Source organism: Channa argus, chromosome 19 (genome assembly GCF_033026475.1).
Source record: "Channa argus isolate prfri chromosome 19, Channa argus male v1.0, whole genome shotgun sequence".
Classification (NCBI taxonomy): Eukaryota; Metazoa; Chordata; class Actinopteri; order Anabantiformes; family Channidae; genus Channa; species Channa argus.
Genome location: NC_090215.1, coordinates 10,885,660 through 10,905,760, shown reverse-complemented (window position 1 = coordinate 10,905,760; position 20,101 = coordinate 10,885,660). Strand labels below are relative to the sequence as shown.

The following is a 20,101-nucleotide window of genomic DNA, read 5'->3' as shown; positions in this document are numbered from 1 at the left end:
CTCGTTGGTGTTCTGAGGGACTGTGGAAGCTTTGTATCCCAGCTGCAGTAACATCGCCTCGGCTGCGTTCCGCTTGGCCACCTTCTTGTTGGGTCCTGTTCCTGTGGCCACCTCATTATTCACCTTTACCTACATGTGTGCAGATGCAAACACATGCACACAGTCATATGAACATATTGATTTGAATATAAAAGTAAAAGTCAGTAAAACCTCATTCCAGTGCTAGTGGATCATCTAATGTGTTAAAATACTGTTTTCCATGACTTTCTCTCACTTTTAGGCAAAAACACTTTGCTTCATGGACCGAGTAACCCGGGAAATTTACATTGCACACAAAGTGAAGTGTTTGTTTTTCAGTGCTCCTAAAACATAATCTGTCTACACAGAATGTAAGCACATATTTCCAAGAGAATATCAGATGTTGTTATGTTATTCAAACAGACAATTACACTATACAAATAACATTCTGGAAGACAAAGCCTGTGAACAGCCAGCCCTCAGTGCACTTACTCAAAGTGGTCTAACATGCTTACTCAGTGCTCATTTAAATGCATCAAGTAAGCTACAACATACAACTGGAAAGAAAACTGCAAAAATAAACACAACTTATCTTTTATTGACATTTTAAAAGACTAAAAGCAATTCAAAGCCTTTTTCTGGAACAAGTGATGGGTTTAAACAAAAGATGAAAAAATATAAAGAAAAACAGCAAGAGTCTGACTGAAGGAGCAATAGAAAACTGCAATTGTTATGTGGTTTGTCAACAAATTTAAAGATAGACTTCGCTGGCTTGGGTTCATTTTTGTTGATGGTAGCAAAAGCAGCAATTGCAGCCAAAGACTAGCAAAACACCACAACTTACCACTGCAATTCAGCATTTTCCATGCAAATCTAAACATTCACTCTTAAAACTGTTTGATAGAATAGTCTTTCATGCCTGCAACCCTGTCAGATTTAGAAAATTTTCAGATTTTTGTTTGTACCAAAAAGAGCAAAAACAAAAAACAAAAAAACAAGAAAAGCAGCTTTTCATTTACATATAATCTATAGCTTAGCTACTGTGTGTAACTACATTTATGTAATAATCACGTTTACATGTTTCAAAAATATTATTTTTTTCAAGTTTCTATATTTGGTCAAAAGCAGGAAACAACTGTACTACTAGTTTGAGTTTAGCTTTAGTTTCCACATTTGCAGCACATTAATTCAATAAAATCTTTTACATTGCTTGAACAGAAAGCAATATTATATCAGTATTTAATACTAGCATTGCAACTTTAGAGCTGATAGGAAAATGAAAAAAAAACAAAAAACAAAAAAACAGATAAAATGAATAAAACAGAGCTAAGAGGTTTTTTTTTTAAGAAGCAATATTGTTTTGTTTTTTTTGTCCTTTTGGCTTATCACGTAAGTTCAGGGTCGCCGCAGTGGATCATTGTCCGCATGTTGATTTAGCAAAGTTTTTACGCCCGATGCCCTTCCTGACAAAGCCCTCCCCAATTTCTACTCGGCTTGGACCAGCACTGCAAAGCTGGAGATGGGAATGGGCTGTTACGGGTTCAGTGTCTTGTCCAAAGGCACTTGAACATACAGCCAGGACCGGGGATCGAACCACTGACCCTGTGGTCCGTGGACCACTGCCTTAGCTACTGCTTTTTATTTTCTTTAACAAACATTGTTAAAGAAAATAAAATATTTCAACACAGGAGATCAAGCCTTGTTTGAAAAAAAAGAAGAAAAAAAGAGTACTTTAAAGTCTGGCTGTATAACTAAGAGTGACTGGACTGAACTAAAGTGTACACCTTAGAGAAATAGTGAACCCCATCAGAAGCAAACCAGAAAATATGTGATCTGGGGAAAAGAGGTTATATAATGCCCCTGGCTGCCTTTACACAGACAGAGGATTTATTCTTGTTCTGTCACTGGCTTGTTCTCCCCTTGATAAAAAGGCAGTCATGTAGAAAAAGGATTATGAACCACCTTCCAAAACATGTATAAATTCACTGCATCCTGTCAATTATCCATTAAAGTAAAATTCAGTAAATGATCACCAAGTTCCTGTTCTTCCTGAGCACAAATAACCCCTAAACTTTACCATCTCAGACAAGCTATCGGTTAAATACACTGCATTTACAAAACTTTAAAAGGAACAAGATTCATTTACAAGCATATACTGAAACATGAACTGTGACAATAGATGAGAAAATGAAAAGACATTTAACAAATCCATCTCTAACCTGCATGATGAACTCCCGGCGTCGAGGCATCCCCCTCTCAGAGAGCAGCAGGTACTCGGGCTCCTTCTCTTTTTTGGCCTGCTGGATTTGGGCCAGACGGCTAATCGGGTTCATGCCCTGGCCATACTCTGGTCCTGTCTGACAGGTTAAGAGGAAATGTTTTTTGTATTCTTAAAATTGTTGCTAATCGGCTGATAATAGATCATTAAAGTTGCATATCAATAATTTACAAGATTTATCTAAGTTGGATAAATGCAAAGGATATCAAGACAAGTAGGAAAACAGGAAATAAGAGTAAAATCTCTCAATGTATTTCACAAATTTCTTTAATGTTAGTGACACTGCTGTGCTGGAAGTGTTTTATGACAGCTCAGCAACAACCCTTCTGACTCTTCACCATTCTTCAAATAAGGTTCTTTAGGTTTATCAAAAAAAAATTATGCATTACATGACCATTTTGCTTTACAGAATGAAATCATGCTTTTACACCCAAGTTCATGGTTTCCCAAGCCCAGCTGCAGTACCTTGAGGATGGTCTTGGTACGTTTCTTGTAGTGTGTCTTGGGTTTCTCCACAGTGGGAATGAAAGGCAGCTTCTTTAGGTCTTGCAGGATGGACAGTGCAGCACGCTTCTTGGACAGCTTCTTGCTGTTACCCTCACCCTCAGCTGAGAACTCCCCCACTGTGACACGGGTCAGGAAGCTTTTCATGTGTGGGGGGCCACTCTCCTTTAACACCTAATAATAATAATAATAATAATAATAAGGGACCTGTGTCAATTAAATGTACAGTATAATCTCTCATACCAAGTTGTACACAATAAAAAGAGAGAGAGGCAAAAACACAATGGATCTAAACATGTGCAAGTGTTTTTGTTGTCCATGATATATGAGGGAGTGTGTGCACTGCGCTCTGCAAGCAGCTACACCAGGTGGTCCAAAACATCTGCTCTCGATGGTCCCAGCGCAACCCACCCATATGCGTGTTTTATTCATATACAAGACATGCACACACTGCCGTACAAACACTCTTATGAAGAGTAAAATGTTCCTAGATGACAGTCTCTGGTGATGACGGCTCGGTTTCCTTCCTCTAGCCTCTGGTCACCTGGGAGACCTAAAACAAACACCGGCTGGCGTTAGGTCATGCTTCTACAATCACATCTACTTCCTGTGAAGACCGACAACAGTGTGTGTAGCAGGTGGGGTTCTCAAACGCATTTAGAAAAACACAGTGGAGAAGGAATTAGGTTACACACACTTACTCCAAATTTATTTTTTATTTTTTTAGCTAATGTGGATGCTTTTTCGATTCTTAGCTTGCTGAGGTTATCCCTAGCTCTCGGTCTACCTGTAGCACTGTGTGGAAGTGTTTCTTTAGACTTTCAAGAATTGGCCCTTCCCTTTCCTATTCCTTTTTTATGAGTTGAATTTGTGGTACAGATAGCACCAAAAACAAAACAAAACACAAAAAACAAGACACTTGCAATGTAGAAACAGTTGAGTTAAAGCCAGTGATGGATAAAACAGGTAAAAATGATAAGCAGAACACTCCTAATACTTTACAGATCAAGAAAGACAAATTCCAGGCATGAAGAGAGCTAAGAATTGTGTCTGCATACTATACCTTCCCTAAAACACTATACCTGCTCAACTAGTGTTTCATCCAATTAAAGCTAAGATGAGAAAACAAACTAACACGAAAAAAAGACTCCAGAGCATGAAAAGCAAAATCACAACATACTTTAATTACAGAAATCCTCCAGAAATTGACAACTGCAGGACACTGTTATTGCTGACAGTGGCCCCGTGTTTTCTGTCAATGTACCTGCCAGCCTGTTAACATTCCTGCACAATAAATTTAAGTGTACAGTATGTAGAGATGTGTGTTGCAGGAAGACCTTGGAGCACAAGCTGTCCAAGCTAGCAACAGCCAAACTCTCTCCCACTCTGGGGATCTGCTCTGGTCTTACTCATCACCATAAAAAGGAAATTTAACATGGCAGCTTCTTGTACATTACAACAGCCAATGGGACTAAATACATCTCATTTCTGAATTGTTTCAACTTTGTTGATTGTGTCTATAATGACACTGCACATGACCAGCGACCAGCCAGCAGGGCTAATGTCACTTGGAGAATACAAATGATCTGAGAATGAGAATGTGGTCTCAATTCTATAGCTGTACTCTAAATTACTTAAGACCTTTATGTCATGTCATCACAAGATACTTTAAGAATGTGCAGTTCTACAGGATTTGTGGTACAGAAGGATGGAAGGCTAAACAAGACAAAAATTAAACTATTGCTCCAGAAAACACATTTGCATAAATTCAAATTTTGCACCCACCATTTCTTACTAAGAAACAATTCCTTTAAAATTAGGGAAACTTTATTGACAAGCAACAATGTGACCACATTCCAATTCTGATTTCCACCAGGAACGTATGTCACATGTCAATGCTGGTTTGTCAAGCAACCAGTAAAGATTCAAGGAAGGTACTCGTACTAGCCAAGAATAGTTTGGCACACAGCCCCCTGCAACATGACAAATTGTAAATTTCATGCTTTACTTTTTGAACATTTGCAATAATTTGTGAGCTTTGGAGGTGATGACAGGCAGATTTCGGACAGCATCAGGTTAGATGTTTTCCCCGTTCATGATTTTATGCAAAACTAACCGCTATTTGCCTTTGCTTGTATACAGATGTGAACGTGGAAATTATCCTATCCTTTAACTGTTATGAAAAAAGATCAATTTCCTAAAATGCCAAATGTTTGCTTAGAAAATATATAGGGTCTCTATAGTAAGTCATTGTGAGTGCCACATGTGCTGTAAAACAGTATCAAAACTGAACCCTCTCAGAACTGTTCTTTAAAAAAAATGGCAAAGGTGTTTTTTAATTTTTTTTTTTTCTTATAACCAAATACACAATGGCTAATGCTCCATTCAAGGAGGAACACCAGAAAACACCAATACCTCAGAACAAGTGATGCACTCATTAGATTTCAGCGTTGTTACCAATACTATATGGTATAAACAACAAAGAGTACGAGACAAAGTGTGTATCTGTACACACACCACACACTCTTGGCCAAGGATGGCGGCAGACGAGCTGCAGTCAGTCTCATGGCAGACGACACAGGATCTGCACCATGCCGATGGGATTTCAACACAGTCATTTACACTTGCACACACGCATGCAAACAAACAAACTAACACACCCATCTCCCACCTACTGCAAAGATCAGATTTTAACAGGAAAAGCTTGGTCATTCAATGTTGACATTTTATGCAGCCCCCTTCAGATCTCGTCCCTTCAAGTCTTCTTTTTCAAACATGGGAGGTCTGCTCTTTTCCTAGAGACATTAATACCCTGATCTGTGTATGCAAGACCTCAGGTGCTCTTGAAGCAGAGGCTATGGGAGCTCTGTAGCACAATAGTGGGGATTGGTTAAAGAAAAAAAGCTCTTTTGTGACGCGTGGTGGACAGACATGCCCTGAGGGAAGCTGTTTCTTCTGAGATGGGTGGTTCTTGGCTCGGACACCCTTCTCTTGTGTCCTCCTTGGAAAGGCAGCCTCTGATCCAACACACAAGCTGTGATTTATAGATTGGTTCATCTTTCTGTGTGATATTGCCTGATGGGGGAATTAAGCGAGCCAACTGGCTCTCGGGGTGGCAGCGACCCTCATCATTGCAGAGAGATGGGAAAGCAGAAAATCGCTAAAAGTGACTCACGGATAACTTGAAATGAGATGTAAACATGATGCTGTGAAAGACAATCACATGGGAGATGACCATTATGGTTTACTGTAAAGGATTTGTAAATGTGTAATTGTGTATGTATATGTGTCAACACAACAGTTTAATTAATTTTCAGTGTGGCAAATATCAATTCTTCTGAGGGCACCAACATAGAGGTGGTGAAAGGGTTGTGACATGACAGAAAGGGAGATGAGGCCAAACTTTGTCTAATGAGTTTTAATGTAATGGACCCAACTGGCAAAAACAGACCCATAGAGGCATGTAATTCACACTTGGTCTTTAGCCACAGAGTAGTGGCAGCATGAGAGCATATTGCATGCAACAAGCTGATTGAGAATGAAAGAGAATCTGCTGGAGAGCCATCAGGGGGATGAGGGGGGAGAGAAAGGTATGTTGTGCCAAGAGAGGGAGGAGATGATTTCAACATGGTCTTCAGACAGACTAGTTCGCTATGGCACTTCAGCAAACAAAACATTTTGAACTTTTTCAACTTTTAAACTATTAATTTGCCCCACAAAAAAGAGTGAAGTATAATCATTATTAGTTTAAAAACGCAAATAATATTAGCAGTTGACAAAGGTATAAAGAAATGATGATTATAAGACAAAGATGAAAAAAGCACATGGAGAGAATTTACAGATTTACGGCTCATCAGACAGCAGTAATGAACAGCCAGTCTCCAGACTGACAGCATGCAGAAGAGAGATTCTTTGGAGAAATGCAGCTGTGGTCTGTTTCTAAAAACCACTGCTCTCGGCTTCCAATTTGGAAGGACTGAAAATGAAAGAGGAGTAATTGCTGACAGTGACAAAGACATGACAGATAATGAATTACATCAATCCAGATTTAACTGACAGATTTAACTCCAAGAAGGATAGCCATGCCATGCTCTAATGAGCAACTGTCTTTCTGAACAAAGAAGAGAGGAGTAGTGTAAAAGAGAGTCTCAACACCCTGGTTTTTGAGAATGATGGTAAGGGAGACAGAAGGGAGGGATTCTGTGGAGGAAAGGAGGGGGCCAAAAAAGTAAACCGAGCCTCCCTTGTTTCTGGCACCTTGCAGAGCGCAGAAGAAGAGGGAGCAATGAGGGAGAGAGTATTAGATGAGTCAGCTGAGATATGGTGAAAGCCAAGCAGAACCGGCCCAGTGGGTCATGTAAGGACGCACTAAAAAGTTGGGGGCAGTGGTTCTGGAGGTTACAAAGGCAGTCACGGGATTCCCTGTAGCCATACTAGGCAAAAATAAAAACCTTAAGCCAGGCAGCTGACCACTGGTTAGCTCCCAGGTAAAATTATCAAGGTCACCAACCAACTATTGCCAAAAAGCTTTTCCCAGAGGCAGCTGTGAATATGAATATTTAGAAACCACCAATCAAGGCAATGCAGCTTAACACGTATAAATTAATTTTGCCCCAATGGTCACTGCATCGTGTGTTAAAGAGCGTACACAGGAAAATGTATGTATTTAAAATAAAACTCTTTAAATAAAGAGTTTTATTTTAAATAACTTTAAATTCTTAAAACTCTCCAGGGTTTACCACAGATAATTAATAGCAGGGGGAGCTGCCTACACCAAATTACAACCTTTGCTCAGATCTTAGGAAATGCATAAACTAAATTTGAAAAACCTTAATCATTTGCTAATAACAGCAAAGTCATTTTTGATTGCAAAAGACGAGATGCTGTCTGGATTTGGAAGACTGGACATTCGCTGCGAATGACAGTGACCAACTGATTTTCACATCAGATGTCTGCTTAAAAAAACAAACTGAAAACCCTTCCAGTGAGGAAATGTTGGAGGAATGCAACTCAGTCACAGTCAGCTGCAGGTGTGTGACAAATTGCTCAACACATATGCGAGTGAGTACAAGTATAATGTCTGCGCAAGCACTGCAGTGAAGTTAGTAGAGTCTGATCATTTCCAGCTGGAAACGCTTTTTATGTAATGGAGTGAAATTAAGGTAATTTGATGCTCGATATTCAAAAGCTGAACCTATAGAGCCTTCATTCAATGAAGTGGTTTCAATGAGATAGAGATCTCTCTTGCAAAAGAGGTCTGAATACAGAAAAAACTGTGTAAAGATGAAAGTAAAGATATTGAAATGTCAATTGTTCTGTAGTGATTGTTTCAACTACTCTGATCTAATTTTTTACCATAGGGCAACAGCCCTAAAACATGTGTTGCAAAACAAAACAGATCCCACAGGTAAAAACAAAAAATATTTAAATAGATGAATTGTGACTATTTTTAGATTAAATCTAATTCCATAGAGGGTTCACTTGTATAGCCAAATTAATTTATCTTTTAATTCTGATCCAAAGGGTTATAAAAGGGTATAAATATTGATAATTCCATTTAAGATGGTTTGTGGGACTATACAGAAAGCTGACTAGTATTAAAGTAATGAATGTCACAGTACTTGGCAACATATAAATCCAGACACACAAATCCATAACGTTACATGAATCGGCACCCTATCAGCTGAGTCACCGGGACCACGTCACCGGTCTCACAACAGCCCAAGAACACTAAACTAAAAGACCATAAAAATTTCCACAAGCCTAAAAAGATAGCATTACTAAATAAAACATTTGTGTACCTATATTTGAGATAAATTACTTCACTGATTTAAAAATTAAGCAAACTGGGTTAACACATTAGGTTAGAATTTTCACATTTCAGTATAATTAGCGTGTTATCAGTGGGATTCCTTTCAGCTTGCCCTATGTTATTTTTTCGCAAATCTAATGGGTTGTTTAGTCTATGTAATACTTACAGAACTGTGGCATTTCAAAAACCAGGAAAAAACATTACTACTCATAAATTCTCTAAATGTGCAGACTTACCCTCATTTTCCATTAAATCTGTAATTTTATTTTGAAGGAAGATAACTACCTAATTCATAGTGGTACCATTGATGAGGGAATAACATGGCCATACTTACGAGGGTATTTGTGGACCCAGTGAGTTATTACATGTTCCTTCATGCACCTAACCTAGTTACAATCATCTGTCTCCAATAAAACTTGTTTAGGTGTTAAAAACCTTCTTTTAAATTAAGTTTGAAGTAGAGGAGAAATCCTGTTGCTGATCTGATACATTTATACATGAACTTACAGTAACCAAGTTACTACAGTTCATGGAAATGAGTTCTCTTAAAAATTCGGGCATCTTTATTTCTCAATTTCATATAAACACACTGGATGTCATGTCTTTCTCACCTCAAAGTTGACTGACAAGTTCCTCTTGAGGGCAATTTCGTAGACCAGGCTGATCTCTGATTTGCTGGCATCAGTGCCTTCTTCAGTCTCCCCTTTCTCCTCTGGGTTCTGGAAAGAAATATTTTAAAAGTATTTAACTGGAAGTTAAAAGGGTCTCTTCCACTAATTTAAAGCATGTAAAATATATTTTCACATTATCAAATTTTCCTGTGATATCCAATCAATAACAATAAAAAAAAACACAACTACAACTGACAAATCTGAATGCATCCATCCTGAATACAAGCACACAAATGAAAGGTGGTGGGCATGTGAATGTACATCTACTATTCAGAAATTGTCAGGTATGACACTAAATAAAGTAACCCAAACTGTAACTTCTACTAAGAAGTGGTTACTAGCACAGAATCCAAATAATTTAGGCTAGCCTGGCTTGTACAGTTGGGTGCAACCGCATGCATCATCTTATGTTGAAAAGAGTATGAGTAAGAATAATTTTCTTTCTTAAACATAATAGCAAATGCACATATGGTTTGTATAATTGTTATTTTAAAAATAAATTATGGTCAAGGACTGGTAAAAAAAAAAAAAAAAAAAAAGTCAAATTCCTGTAAATAATGAAAATTATTAAAAGGAATCTCTTCTCTTCAACTATGGCAGCACTTCAACAATAAGATATGTTGTGGACCATATTTCTTAAATATATAAATTTGAAAAAGTTACATACCATACTTTTGAGTTTTGTTTTTATTTTTTAAATTCAAAGAGAGTATTATGGTCAATGACTCATTATTTATTCTTGATTTTTATTTGTAATAAATGTGAAGATACTGTAGAATTACACACCTAGGGTGTGGAGGACCGCCAAGCTGCTGCAATGAGAAGCCTGCCTTGTTTTCTGTCTATAATCCTTATCTGATATGAGATCAAGAACTCAGTATTCCAGGACATGACTGGTGGTCCTCTGTAAAAAAAAAATGTCTTTTAAAGGGAAGAGCAACAAAACGGATGAGTATTAAATAGTTATTGTGTTCCAGATACATCTTCCTCAAATCTGAAACTAATGAACAGGGACTCAAAAGGAAACAATGCTGACGGGCAGTGGGAAAGCACCAGTAGATGGGATAACTACATACTTTTTGACCCAGGTAGACATAACAAAACTGTTATGTGTTCATAACACTCCCACAATTCTATGAAGTTCTACTGAATTTTAAACCACAGAACTGGTCTGAGCCTTTAGGAAGTTTAATATATATATATATAATATATAATAATGTTATAATAGGTTTTATGTTTAAAAATTGACCTGTTTAAAGCTATAAGAAGACTTTTCAACAGCTCTTAATTAGATTACATGACTATAAATAAAGTCTTGAAAGCTGTCCCTTTCACTAATAATGAAACAAATCCCTAGTTCATGCCTTGCAGATCATATCATATCAGCCATATAGCAAGGGGCTTTTTGGTGCCAGTTGTCTATGGGAATGCAGAGTGCTGTCTCGATCCCTATCTTCTTATGTCCAGCTCTTTGTCTGATTAAATCTGAATGGTTGTGGTCTTTCCCCTTGGGCTCCTTTCCTTCCCTGATGTCTTATTGTGTGTCATGATATGATGTGTGATTCATGCTGTGAGATCTCTTGAATTTCCCAGGAAACAGTCAAGTGGTAATACACTGGGGCAAAAGCTTCATACTGATGAAAGATGAATGTATTTTATGTGGGAGCAACCTTAGAGTGAGCCCATATATTTAAATATATCTCAAAATCATCTTCTTTCATTATATTATGTTTTTATGATTTTCATCATGTAATTTGTTTTGTGCACTTTATGTGAAGAAAGTAACACCACACAAGCTACAACCCAACTCTTCTGTATCAGAGTGAGATTTCCGAAACAGACATAACTAATACAGCCACCATTTTACAACTAAAGAATTTGCAAAGATAGCTAACTTACATAAATATAGATAAATTGAATTAAGCTACATTAGCCATTAATTAGACTAGAGAGTTACCTGAAATTTCAGAAAGATTCCTCAACTGACATATTGTCATAAAATCTCAATCATTTTTATTTTGGCAAATGAACAAACTATTGATTGTTGGCAGCTTTCTTTCACAAATATAGGAAGGATAAAATTTGAAAATGACATGAAAAATTGTGATAACATGAGGCCTATGGACAACCCTGCTTCTTTTCGTTTCTACTTAGGAATGTGCTAGAAACAGTCTTGAGAAAAGTATGAGCAGGATAAGAAACCATCTAATGCTCTGAACGAGTCACTGTTTAAATAAACAGCGACAGTGTATGATCTATGCTCATGGGCAATTTATTTTATAACAGAAGAAAAACATTCTAGATCAAAGGATAGAAAGAAGGGATTCTAAAAGCAGAAAACAACAAAGTTCTTAGTTACTTAGTAACTTTTCTATCTTATCTAAATATATTTCCCTTCACGCCAACCAACCATGGAACATTTGTCTTCTCTTCTCTCTCAGGGAGCAATGATGCAGATTTTGCATCAAATCCACCCAGCAAAACCACTGACTGTGACCCACTGGGGGGGACTTAGGAGTTAGTCAGAAGTTTCATTATTATCTTTATAGCCTGAAGCCCTACAAAGTGTTTTGTGTTTGCTAGAGTTACATGTTGTTGCTCTACCTGTGCATATACACTGATATTATACCATTGACATTTAGCTGTGGCCTTCCTCAAAATAAGGGTTTGACAGCCTATGGTGAAAAGGAACACTTTCAGCCTGAGGCACCCACAGATTTACACAAGTAGGAACACACACTCGTGGAGACTGAATGACAGACATACACTGCAGACACAATGAGCTTCAATTTGTAAAGCAAGACTCAGAACCAACACTGAACAAAGAGCTCATTTATGAAGCCCGACGCCACAAGACAGCAAATCAGGCAGGTGAGAGGAGCCAATGCGTTTTGAATAACCATCGCAATGCAAGGTGGTGAGGATATGGGGTAATTTGATTTCCGGTGGGAGATGATAACAGCAGTTAAGAGCTATGCCTGAGGGAGAGCTACAGTGACTGGGAGAGGCCAGACAGAAAGAAGCCCCCACCACACACACACATACACACACACACACACACACAAAAAAAACAAACAAACAAAAAAATACAGCAAGGAATACCAATTACAATGCAGAAAGGTCTTTGTGGGGGTAGGTGCAAATTAAAATTATGAAGATTGCAGGGCTTAAACTATTCAATAAAGTAATTGCAGATGAGGTGGATTTGGACTAATCTGATGAAAGCAGGTTACGCTTTCATCTTAGCAACTGCAAAAACTGCATAACACTCTTAAGAGCACCTTTAGGGAGAGAAACAACCGATCAGCAGTGCAAATCCTGACTTTTCATTAAGAGAAGCGATTTCAAGTTGCAGGGGGTTGAAAAGAGAGAAAGTCAACTGGGGTGACAGCAGTCACAAGGTGGCAAATGGCTAAAGGGTTGATGTCGCAATAATTGGAAGGTAGACTGAATGAAGAAAAAAATTATCCTTATTAAAATAAATAAAGATCAGACCATCAGGCTGGAACGGAAATGGCTCTGTGGGGGAAACCAGATTCAGTTTGAAATGCATGAAAGTTGCACAGCTAACTACATTTAGTCAAATATAATCTTTTCCACATTTATAAATGTCTAATGTCAACAGATCAGCTATAGTCTAGAGCTAAAGCCATTAACCGTTTAGTCAAAACACATAAATTATGCCGCCACAAATCAAAAGAATAAAATCACACAAATATCCAGGTTTCAGAAACTTTCAATAGAGACCCGTGCATAAGGTGGCAGAATATTTAGACAGCCTTGTTAGTATGAAATGTTATTTCAAAAACAATTTTTCATGGGGCGAGTGGGGCGCAGGAGGTAGAGTGGTCGTCCTCTAATCCCACAGTTGTTGGTTCGAACCCCGGCTCCTCCAGTTACATGTCAAAGTTTGCTTGAGTGAGACACTGAACCACAACTTAGTTGCTCCCGGTGAGTGTTGGCCAGCTGCATAGCAGCACCATCGATGTGTGAGTGTGTGTTTGATTGTGAGTGTGAATGGGTGAAGGAGAAGCAGTGTAAAGCACTTTGAGTACCAATAGGTAGAAAAGCGCTATATAAGTGCAGACCGTTTACTAATGGCATAAAAAAATGTTCCAGGTTTCCGTACAGTGCATTACATTAATGAAACCAACTAAGTACATTGCCCATTTGCAAGAACAGGTTATGTCCAGGAGCCACAAAAAGGATCAGTCAGAGCAAAGTCTATTTAAAGCCACAGGGTGTAATTGTTGTGGAGGTGCTTTCTGAGCCACACTGCCAGCAGTTCTCTTTTTGAGCGACTCTACACCTTTAAAACAATAAGATAGCAGTAATCTTTGCAGCAGCAGATCTGTAATTACGAGTGTCATGCTAAAGCTAGCACAAACTGCAAACTGTAGCTTTAAAGATCATTCATATATTAAAACACGTTAAACTAATATGCAACTGTAGTGTAAGCATTTGTGTTTGCATTTTACCTGTGGTGGCCGATCAGGAATAGGTTCATTGCGGAGGGCTTGAAGTGCCTTCATGGCAGCGCTGTGTCTAGCTGCTTGGCGAGTACGCCCTTCGCCAATAAACTCATGACTCCCCACAGACAGCTGCACATAGAAGATCTTAGGAACAGGATAATGGTACCTGGAATGAACAGAAACAACATGCATACGGAAATATTTAATATCAAACAGTTTTCATCAGACTAACAATAAAACAGTAAGACATCATCTGTTTACACCATTCAATATTGATTTATATCAGACATAAAAGCAAATGAAAATTATAGACCAATATCCATTCTCCCCTTTATTTCTAAAATACCTGAAAAAGTAGAATTGTGACAACCTGTACAGGAATAACTTGAAGATTTCCAGTCAGGATTTAGAGTACACAGTATAGAAACAACACTAGTGAAAGTCACCAATGGCTCTCTCAATGGAAACTCTTGGCTTCAGATAAAGTACTCAAGTCTATACTTGTTGTTTTAGACCTTAATGCTGCATTTGACACCACCGAATACATATTTTTATTTATTTACTTTTTTTTTAAAACAAAGACTGGAAAATGTAATTGGGATTAAAGCAACTGCACTACGTTGGTTTGTATCTTATCTATAGGACCGATTCCAATTTTTGGGGATTTGGGCCTAAAATTAGAGAAATATGTTAAACATACGGCTAAACATACGGTTAGGATAGATGGCATAACTTTGGCCGTACTCAGGTTGACTCTGGCTCAGGAGATGGAGCAGGTTCTTCTGGTCATGCATCAAAGTGTCCTTCAGCAAGGGACTGAACCCAAACTTAAGCCCCTTTCACACATACACTGGATTTTCTGAAATTATCCTGACTATGTCAGGATACAATTCAATCCCAGAAAGTCAACTTGTGGTTCTCAAAGTTTTCAAAAGTATAAAATAGTCTTTAGCTATGAAGCTCCTCTCTTGTGGAAACAGCTCACAAATCAGATATGAGGGTCAGATATCCTCTTATAAGACTAGGCCTTAGACCTTACTTTTTGATAAAGCTTATACTTAGAGCTAGCTTAGTGATTCTGAACCAGCTCTTAGTTGTGCTGCTATAGACTTGGACTGCTGGGGGACCCCCCGATTGCACTCTATTCCCCTCTCTCCTCTCCTCATGCATTTGTATTGTATGTCACTACAGCATGACATTAACTTCTTTCTCCCGTAGTTCTGCTTCTGCTTTAGCTTTTCTGTCTCCCTCTCCCTGTTCCTTTCTGCAGAATTCACCAGCCTTGGAGCTGTGTTTCCAGTGCGAGTTACTGGTCCTACCAACCTGCCCAGTGTTTTGTCGTTGCTTCTCTTTCTCCACATTCAACTCACCCCAACTGGTCAAAGCAAATGGCCGCCCACCCTGAGCCTGGTTCTGCTGGAGGTTTCCTCCGTTAAAGGGAGTTTTCCTCTCCACTGTTGCCTAGGGCTTGCTCAAAGACGATTTGTTGGGTTTTCTCTACATAAGGTACTTTAGATGACTATGTTGTGAATTGGGATTATATAAATAAAGTTAAATTGAATTGAAAAACAGGGGAGGGAGAGGTCCAGACACAGAGCAAGGTTATTAATTCACACTGTTCCCAAATTAAAGGCCTGCCACTTCATCAGGGTCAATTACTGCACAATAGCCTGTTGGCCAACTGTTTGAGTAATGGTTTGCTTTTGAATCTCAGCTTAGGGATGCCTAACAAAGCACATGGACGTATATATCCTCTCCTCTTTCTTCTGGCTCTGGACATAGATTTTCCTCTCTTTCTTTGGGTACTGACAGAGCGGGACTGAGCTGTCACTGAAGAGATTTAGAGGTCTGCAAGTTCACGTGTGAGATACCCCCTCCTGGGTCAAGGGGAGAATGGCTGAGAATGTCTGCCCAATTGCAGACAGGGAAAGAGAAATAGTGGGAAAGCTAACAAAAGAAAAGGGGAATCTGAAGTTTTTAATATGCATCCCCTGCTCTCTTTCTTCTCTGGCAGTATACATGTAAATTCAGAAAGACATAAAACTGCCATATGTGGTAAACACATATGGATAGCACCTACTGATATTAATGGAAATTTGCCTCGATTTACATCTGGTGCAAAAATGTATTTAAGGATTTCATGTTTTGTCAAAGCATTTAAATGTGACAAGAGTCAGTAGCTAATGGAGATTCTTCAGTTTATACAAAAGAAAAAAGAAACAAATAAGAGGCAGCTTTTCCTTGTCCATGAGTTTACTTACTAACCATATTCAACTATACCACACCGTCCTATTTGGGACTGCAGCAGTCATTAGATTCTTGTGTTTAATGATTGAGACATACACAAATCAGACATAACATTATGACCACCTGTGCAATTTAAATGTACATCCAAGCAAGCAGCCCAGAGGATGTGCAGTGATGCGTTCAGGTAATGCCTATATCACCAATGACTTGGCTTAGAATGACATTCGTCTTGCAGCTATTTGCTAACAAACCAAACCATTGGATTAAGTCAAAAAAGTCATCAAGATTCACAATCGTTACAAAATTTCTTGGCATTAAAATAGTTGTTAGGACATTTCTGGCTTAAAGAATAAGATAAACCAACAAAATAATGCTATTCACATGGCTAAAAGTGGTCATATCACCAGACGTATTTTTGTAACATTGGAGCATCTTTAAATTCAATGTTATTAAATTAGGGTATTGCTAGGGCTTCAGTGTAAAGCTGCTTTAGAACTGGCTGAAAGGACTGGAAAAGGTTAGCTAGTGTTACCAGAAGTGGGTACAACTTAGATCAGTTAAATATTAGAACCTTTTTTCATATTTTGGCACCAGTCGTACTGTCGATAGCAACATCACTTCAATGACTTGTATCTGAAAATGTAAAAACATTGCTCAGACAGAGCAAGAAACACGAGGATAAAGAAGGTCATGCGCGTTCTAAATAAACTCCAATGTTTAATACGAAGATAAAACTAAGGTACAGTAACTGTATTATTAGTCAAAATGTCTCCTGTAAACATTAGACTTTACAACAATGACTGCAATTGCAGGTCTGCTCATTTTCAGTTTTATATATACACAGTGAAAAACCTAGGAGATCATATGTCAAGGTTGCTTTCTGGACATACTCCACTATGGCGGTGTCACCATTCTCCCAGATGTCAGCAATTACTTAGATGTTATCTTAACTAACTGAAGCCATGGTGAATATTGACTAAAAACGCAAAGTGGATTTGTGTGAACTTTATCAAGTTTAAGGGATAACTTAGCTGATAAAGCTAAATGTCGACATGCGCCCCCCCCCCCCCCCCCGAAATACTGCCTTTTTACTAACAGCAATTTTGACAACACATCATTCCTCTGAAATTGTTATTCCTTCTCTCACTCAATCTCCTTCCTGCCCAGCAGGCCTAATAGTGAGTCAGCATTTTACTCCCAAAATGCAGACCAGCAGCTCTTTTTCCAGCCCACAGCCCTCCTCTCCTGCGTTTGCTCTCAGCTTCTCCTGGCCATGGGAGCCTTCCCTGGGTGGGGCCCGCCTGGCCCTTGCACGTCAAGTGTGGCCCCAGGGCCTCAGAGGACATGCCAAGTGCAACATGGGCTTTAGCCAACAGCACTGATCTGAAATGGGAACAGCTGGGGCTGCAATGCTTAGTACAGGTGCAAAGATGAAAAAAAGAGGGATAAGAAAGTCAGAGATTGAGAGAGATTATTAAGGAGAGAAAGAAGAATGGAAAGAAAGAGTGAAGAGAGAGATGTGGAGGGAGGCCTGTGGGAGACCCTTCTCCACAACGTGGGAAAGTAGTGGCTTACACACAAGCAAGTCAGCCAAGAACACAGGCAAGTACACACACACACACACACACACACACACACACACACACACACACACACACATTAATAATCATGCAAACAAAAAAGGCTGAAATTCACGGCAGTGAGTGCAAAAATCAGCACATGTCAGCTAGATCAGCTTGTTCTTTAATATCAATGATTATTTGTTATTACTGTTACTACAGAGGGGGAACTAGACCAGGACACCAATAGAGAGGGTGTGAAGACTGCTGTAAGGGAGGGGCAAAATAAATAGGAAAACACGTCTGAAAATTAGAGCGTGTGTATGTGTACTTGGGAAAACCTAGGTGAATGACTTAGGAAGGGGATGAAGGCAGACTGACGGCACAACTCATTCAAATTTTAACTCCTCAATAATTAGACTGTGAATGCACAAGCTTTTGTGCGGATCCCTTTAATGTGGACCTCGTTAGTCAGGTTGGATATTTCATCGTAGCTATTCAAAAATGCATGTATGAACACACAGACACATTCAAAGATCCAGACATTTGTAAGCCACACATTGTATTACTCAGAAATAAAAAATTATGCTGCTGTAATTCTTACTATAAACAACAGGGTGATATTTCTCCTGGGAACTATTTTCTCCTTTGGTATTGAGCAATTTAAATAACATCGGACTACTGTGACCTTTTCATTATTTTTTTTAGCATATTTTCATATACAGCCTCAGATGCAGCCTCTAGTTTTATCAAATGTTAAACTAAGTAACATCAAGAAGATAATGTAAATATTCTATCTATTTAAGAACAAAAGACACACAAAAAAATACCCCATTCACAAAAGTACTATACATACTGTAGTTTTTCTGTACCGGTAAAAGACAATATCATATCTATTAAGACATACCAATGTTAGCAAGTATAAGTAGTAACATTTGAGTAATGATATGAATACTTTATAACCCTCATCAATCCACTGTAAAGTTAAGCTAATGAGAGACATTGAGCAGCTACTTCTGATGAAAATAGCTAGGTTGAAGCTGCAAGCTAGAGACATCCCTGAAGACTCGCTTTCAAAGACTTGACAATTCATACTTAAAGACTGTTTCTAGCTAATGACAATCTGGAAGCGGCACACAACTACCAACTGACTGGACAGAACTGGCAGACAAACCCCCAAATCCGAGAAAAATCAGAGACTGGATCCTAAGACTTTAGCAGAGCAGAGATTGCAGGTGGTTTTACTTTTGTTGCCTTATCATTTACCTGCTCAACCAATGTGAGGTTAACGTAAAGTGGTATCGGGTGCAGTATCTAAGAAGTTTTATGAGTTTGATTTAAGCGTATTTCCCATATGAACTCGGAACAACGTCAGAAGAAATAAACATCCAACTTTGTCTGGATTTTGCTCGATCAGTTTTTGAGGACAGTCTGCTGTAGGCTGATTTTTACCTGTGACATGTTTCTTCCAAGAGAAATTTAGTGACTGGGAAATTTTTTTACTGTTCTATTGTCTTCACAGTGTACTTTTTGAGCAGGATACTGATTCACCAGTAACTGGAGCTGCCACATACAGATGTATTTAGACTACAAGCCTTTGATCAAATTCACTGCACTCAGGAAATCTCCATTTAACCAAATATGTTGTTTCTCAAACCAACTGGCTGCACCAATGACAACAGTTTCAAGTAATTTTAAAGGGGGTTACCCCCTTAAAGTAACTTACATAAAGCTTTCCACTTTCTCAAAGGTGATCTGACATAGAGTGAATGGGTTATCTAAAACTGAACTGTCCAATTTCCATTATGTGTAAATCGTTCATTGAATTATATGGTTAAAAAAAAAAAACATCAAGCCAAAATGGTAATTCATTTATTAGTACCTTACTTTTTAACCAAAATAACATAAACGTTAAATCAATTGACTTGTGGGTGGTTGTTGTGTATAGCATGGGAAAATATGTGTTCTATTAAAAAAAGTGGGTTAACAAAACATGCATAAATAACAAGACATAGGGGAGTGTGCTTGCCCACTTTGTCTTCAAGGGTCATTAACCTTGACCACCAAACTAAAATATCTACTAGTTACACATGCATACAGATATTTGTATACAATGAACTCTGATCAGACACATGGGCATGCACACACACACACACACACACACACACACACACACACACACACACCCCAAACTGCCACACAGTGTTGTAATGGGGACAAGGCTATGCGGGGAACAAAAGGGTGACTGAAATTTGGGGGGGAAAAAAAAGAAACTTGGACAGCTCACTTCTCCACCAGCTGCACTTTCCTCCAATCTCTTGCCAGACCTTTACTTGTTTTCTCTCCCTCCCAACATCCATACTTCATTCTAAACCCGTCATTGATTGCTTTCCTTCCCTACTGCCTCACGCAATTGTTAATGTAGAAAATACATAGTGGTGGGAGAAAACAGTCCATGTAGTCAAGTAAACACAGCGCTGAAAACACTCACTGCCATGCTCGGTTTCTTGGACCCTAATCCACATGGGAGTAGATCCTTT

At 38.6% G+C, this 20,101-nt stretch overlaps 1 protein-coding gene across 3 annotated transcripts in view; it reads right to left on the bottom strand.

The window, feature by feature from the left end:
* Positions 1-20,101, bottom strand: part of stau2 (staufen double-stranded RNA binding protein 2) — an 82,178-nt gene that overhangs the window by 46,554 nt on the left and 15,523 nt on the right. For all 3 annotated transcript variants that reach the window (XR_010911681.1, XM_067485332.1, XM_067485333.1), the window contains exons 6-10: positions 13,762-13,921; positions 9,224-9,331; positions 2,762-2,974; positions 2,238-2,375; positions 1-129 (exon numbers count right to left, since the gene is read on the bottom strand). Coding sequence is in view for 2 of the 3 variants with exons in the window: in XM_067485332.1 (XP_067341433.1) it covers positions 1-129; positions 2,238-2,375; positions 2,762-2,974; positions 9,224-9,331; positions 13,762-13,921 (748 nt within the window). In the remaining variant the exon portion in view is untranslated. The remainder of the gene's footprint in view (positions 130-2,237; positions 2,376-2,761; positions 2,975-9,223; positions 9,332-13,761; positions 13,922-20,101) is intronic.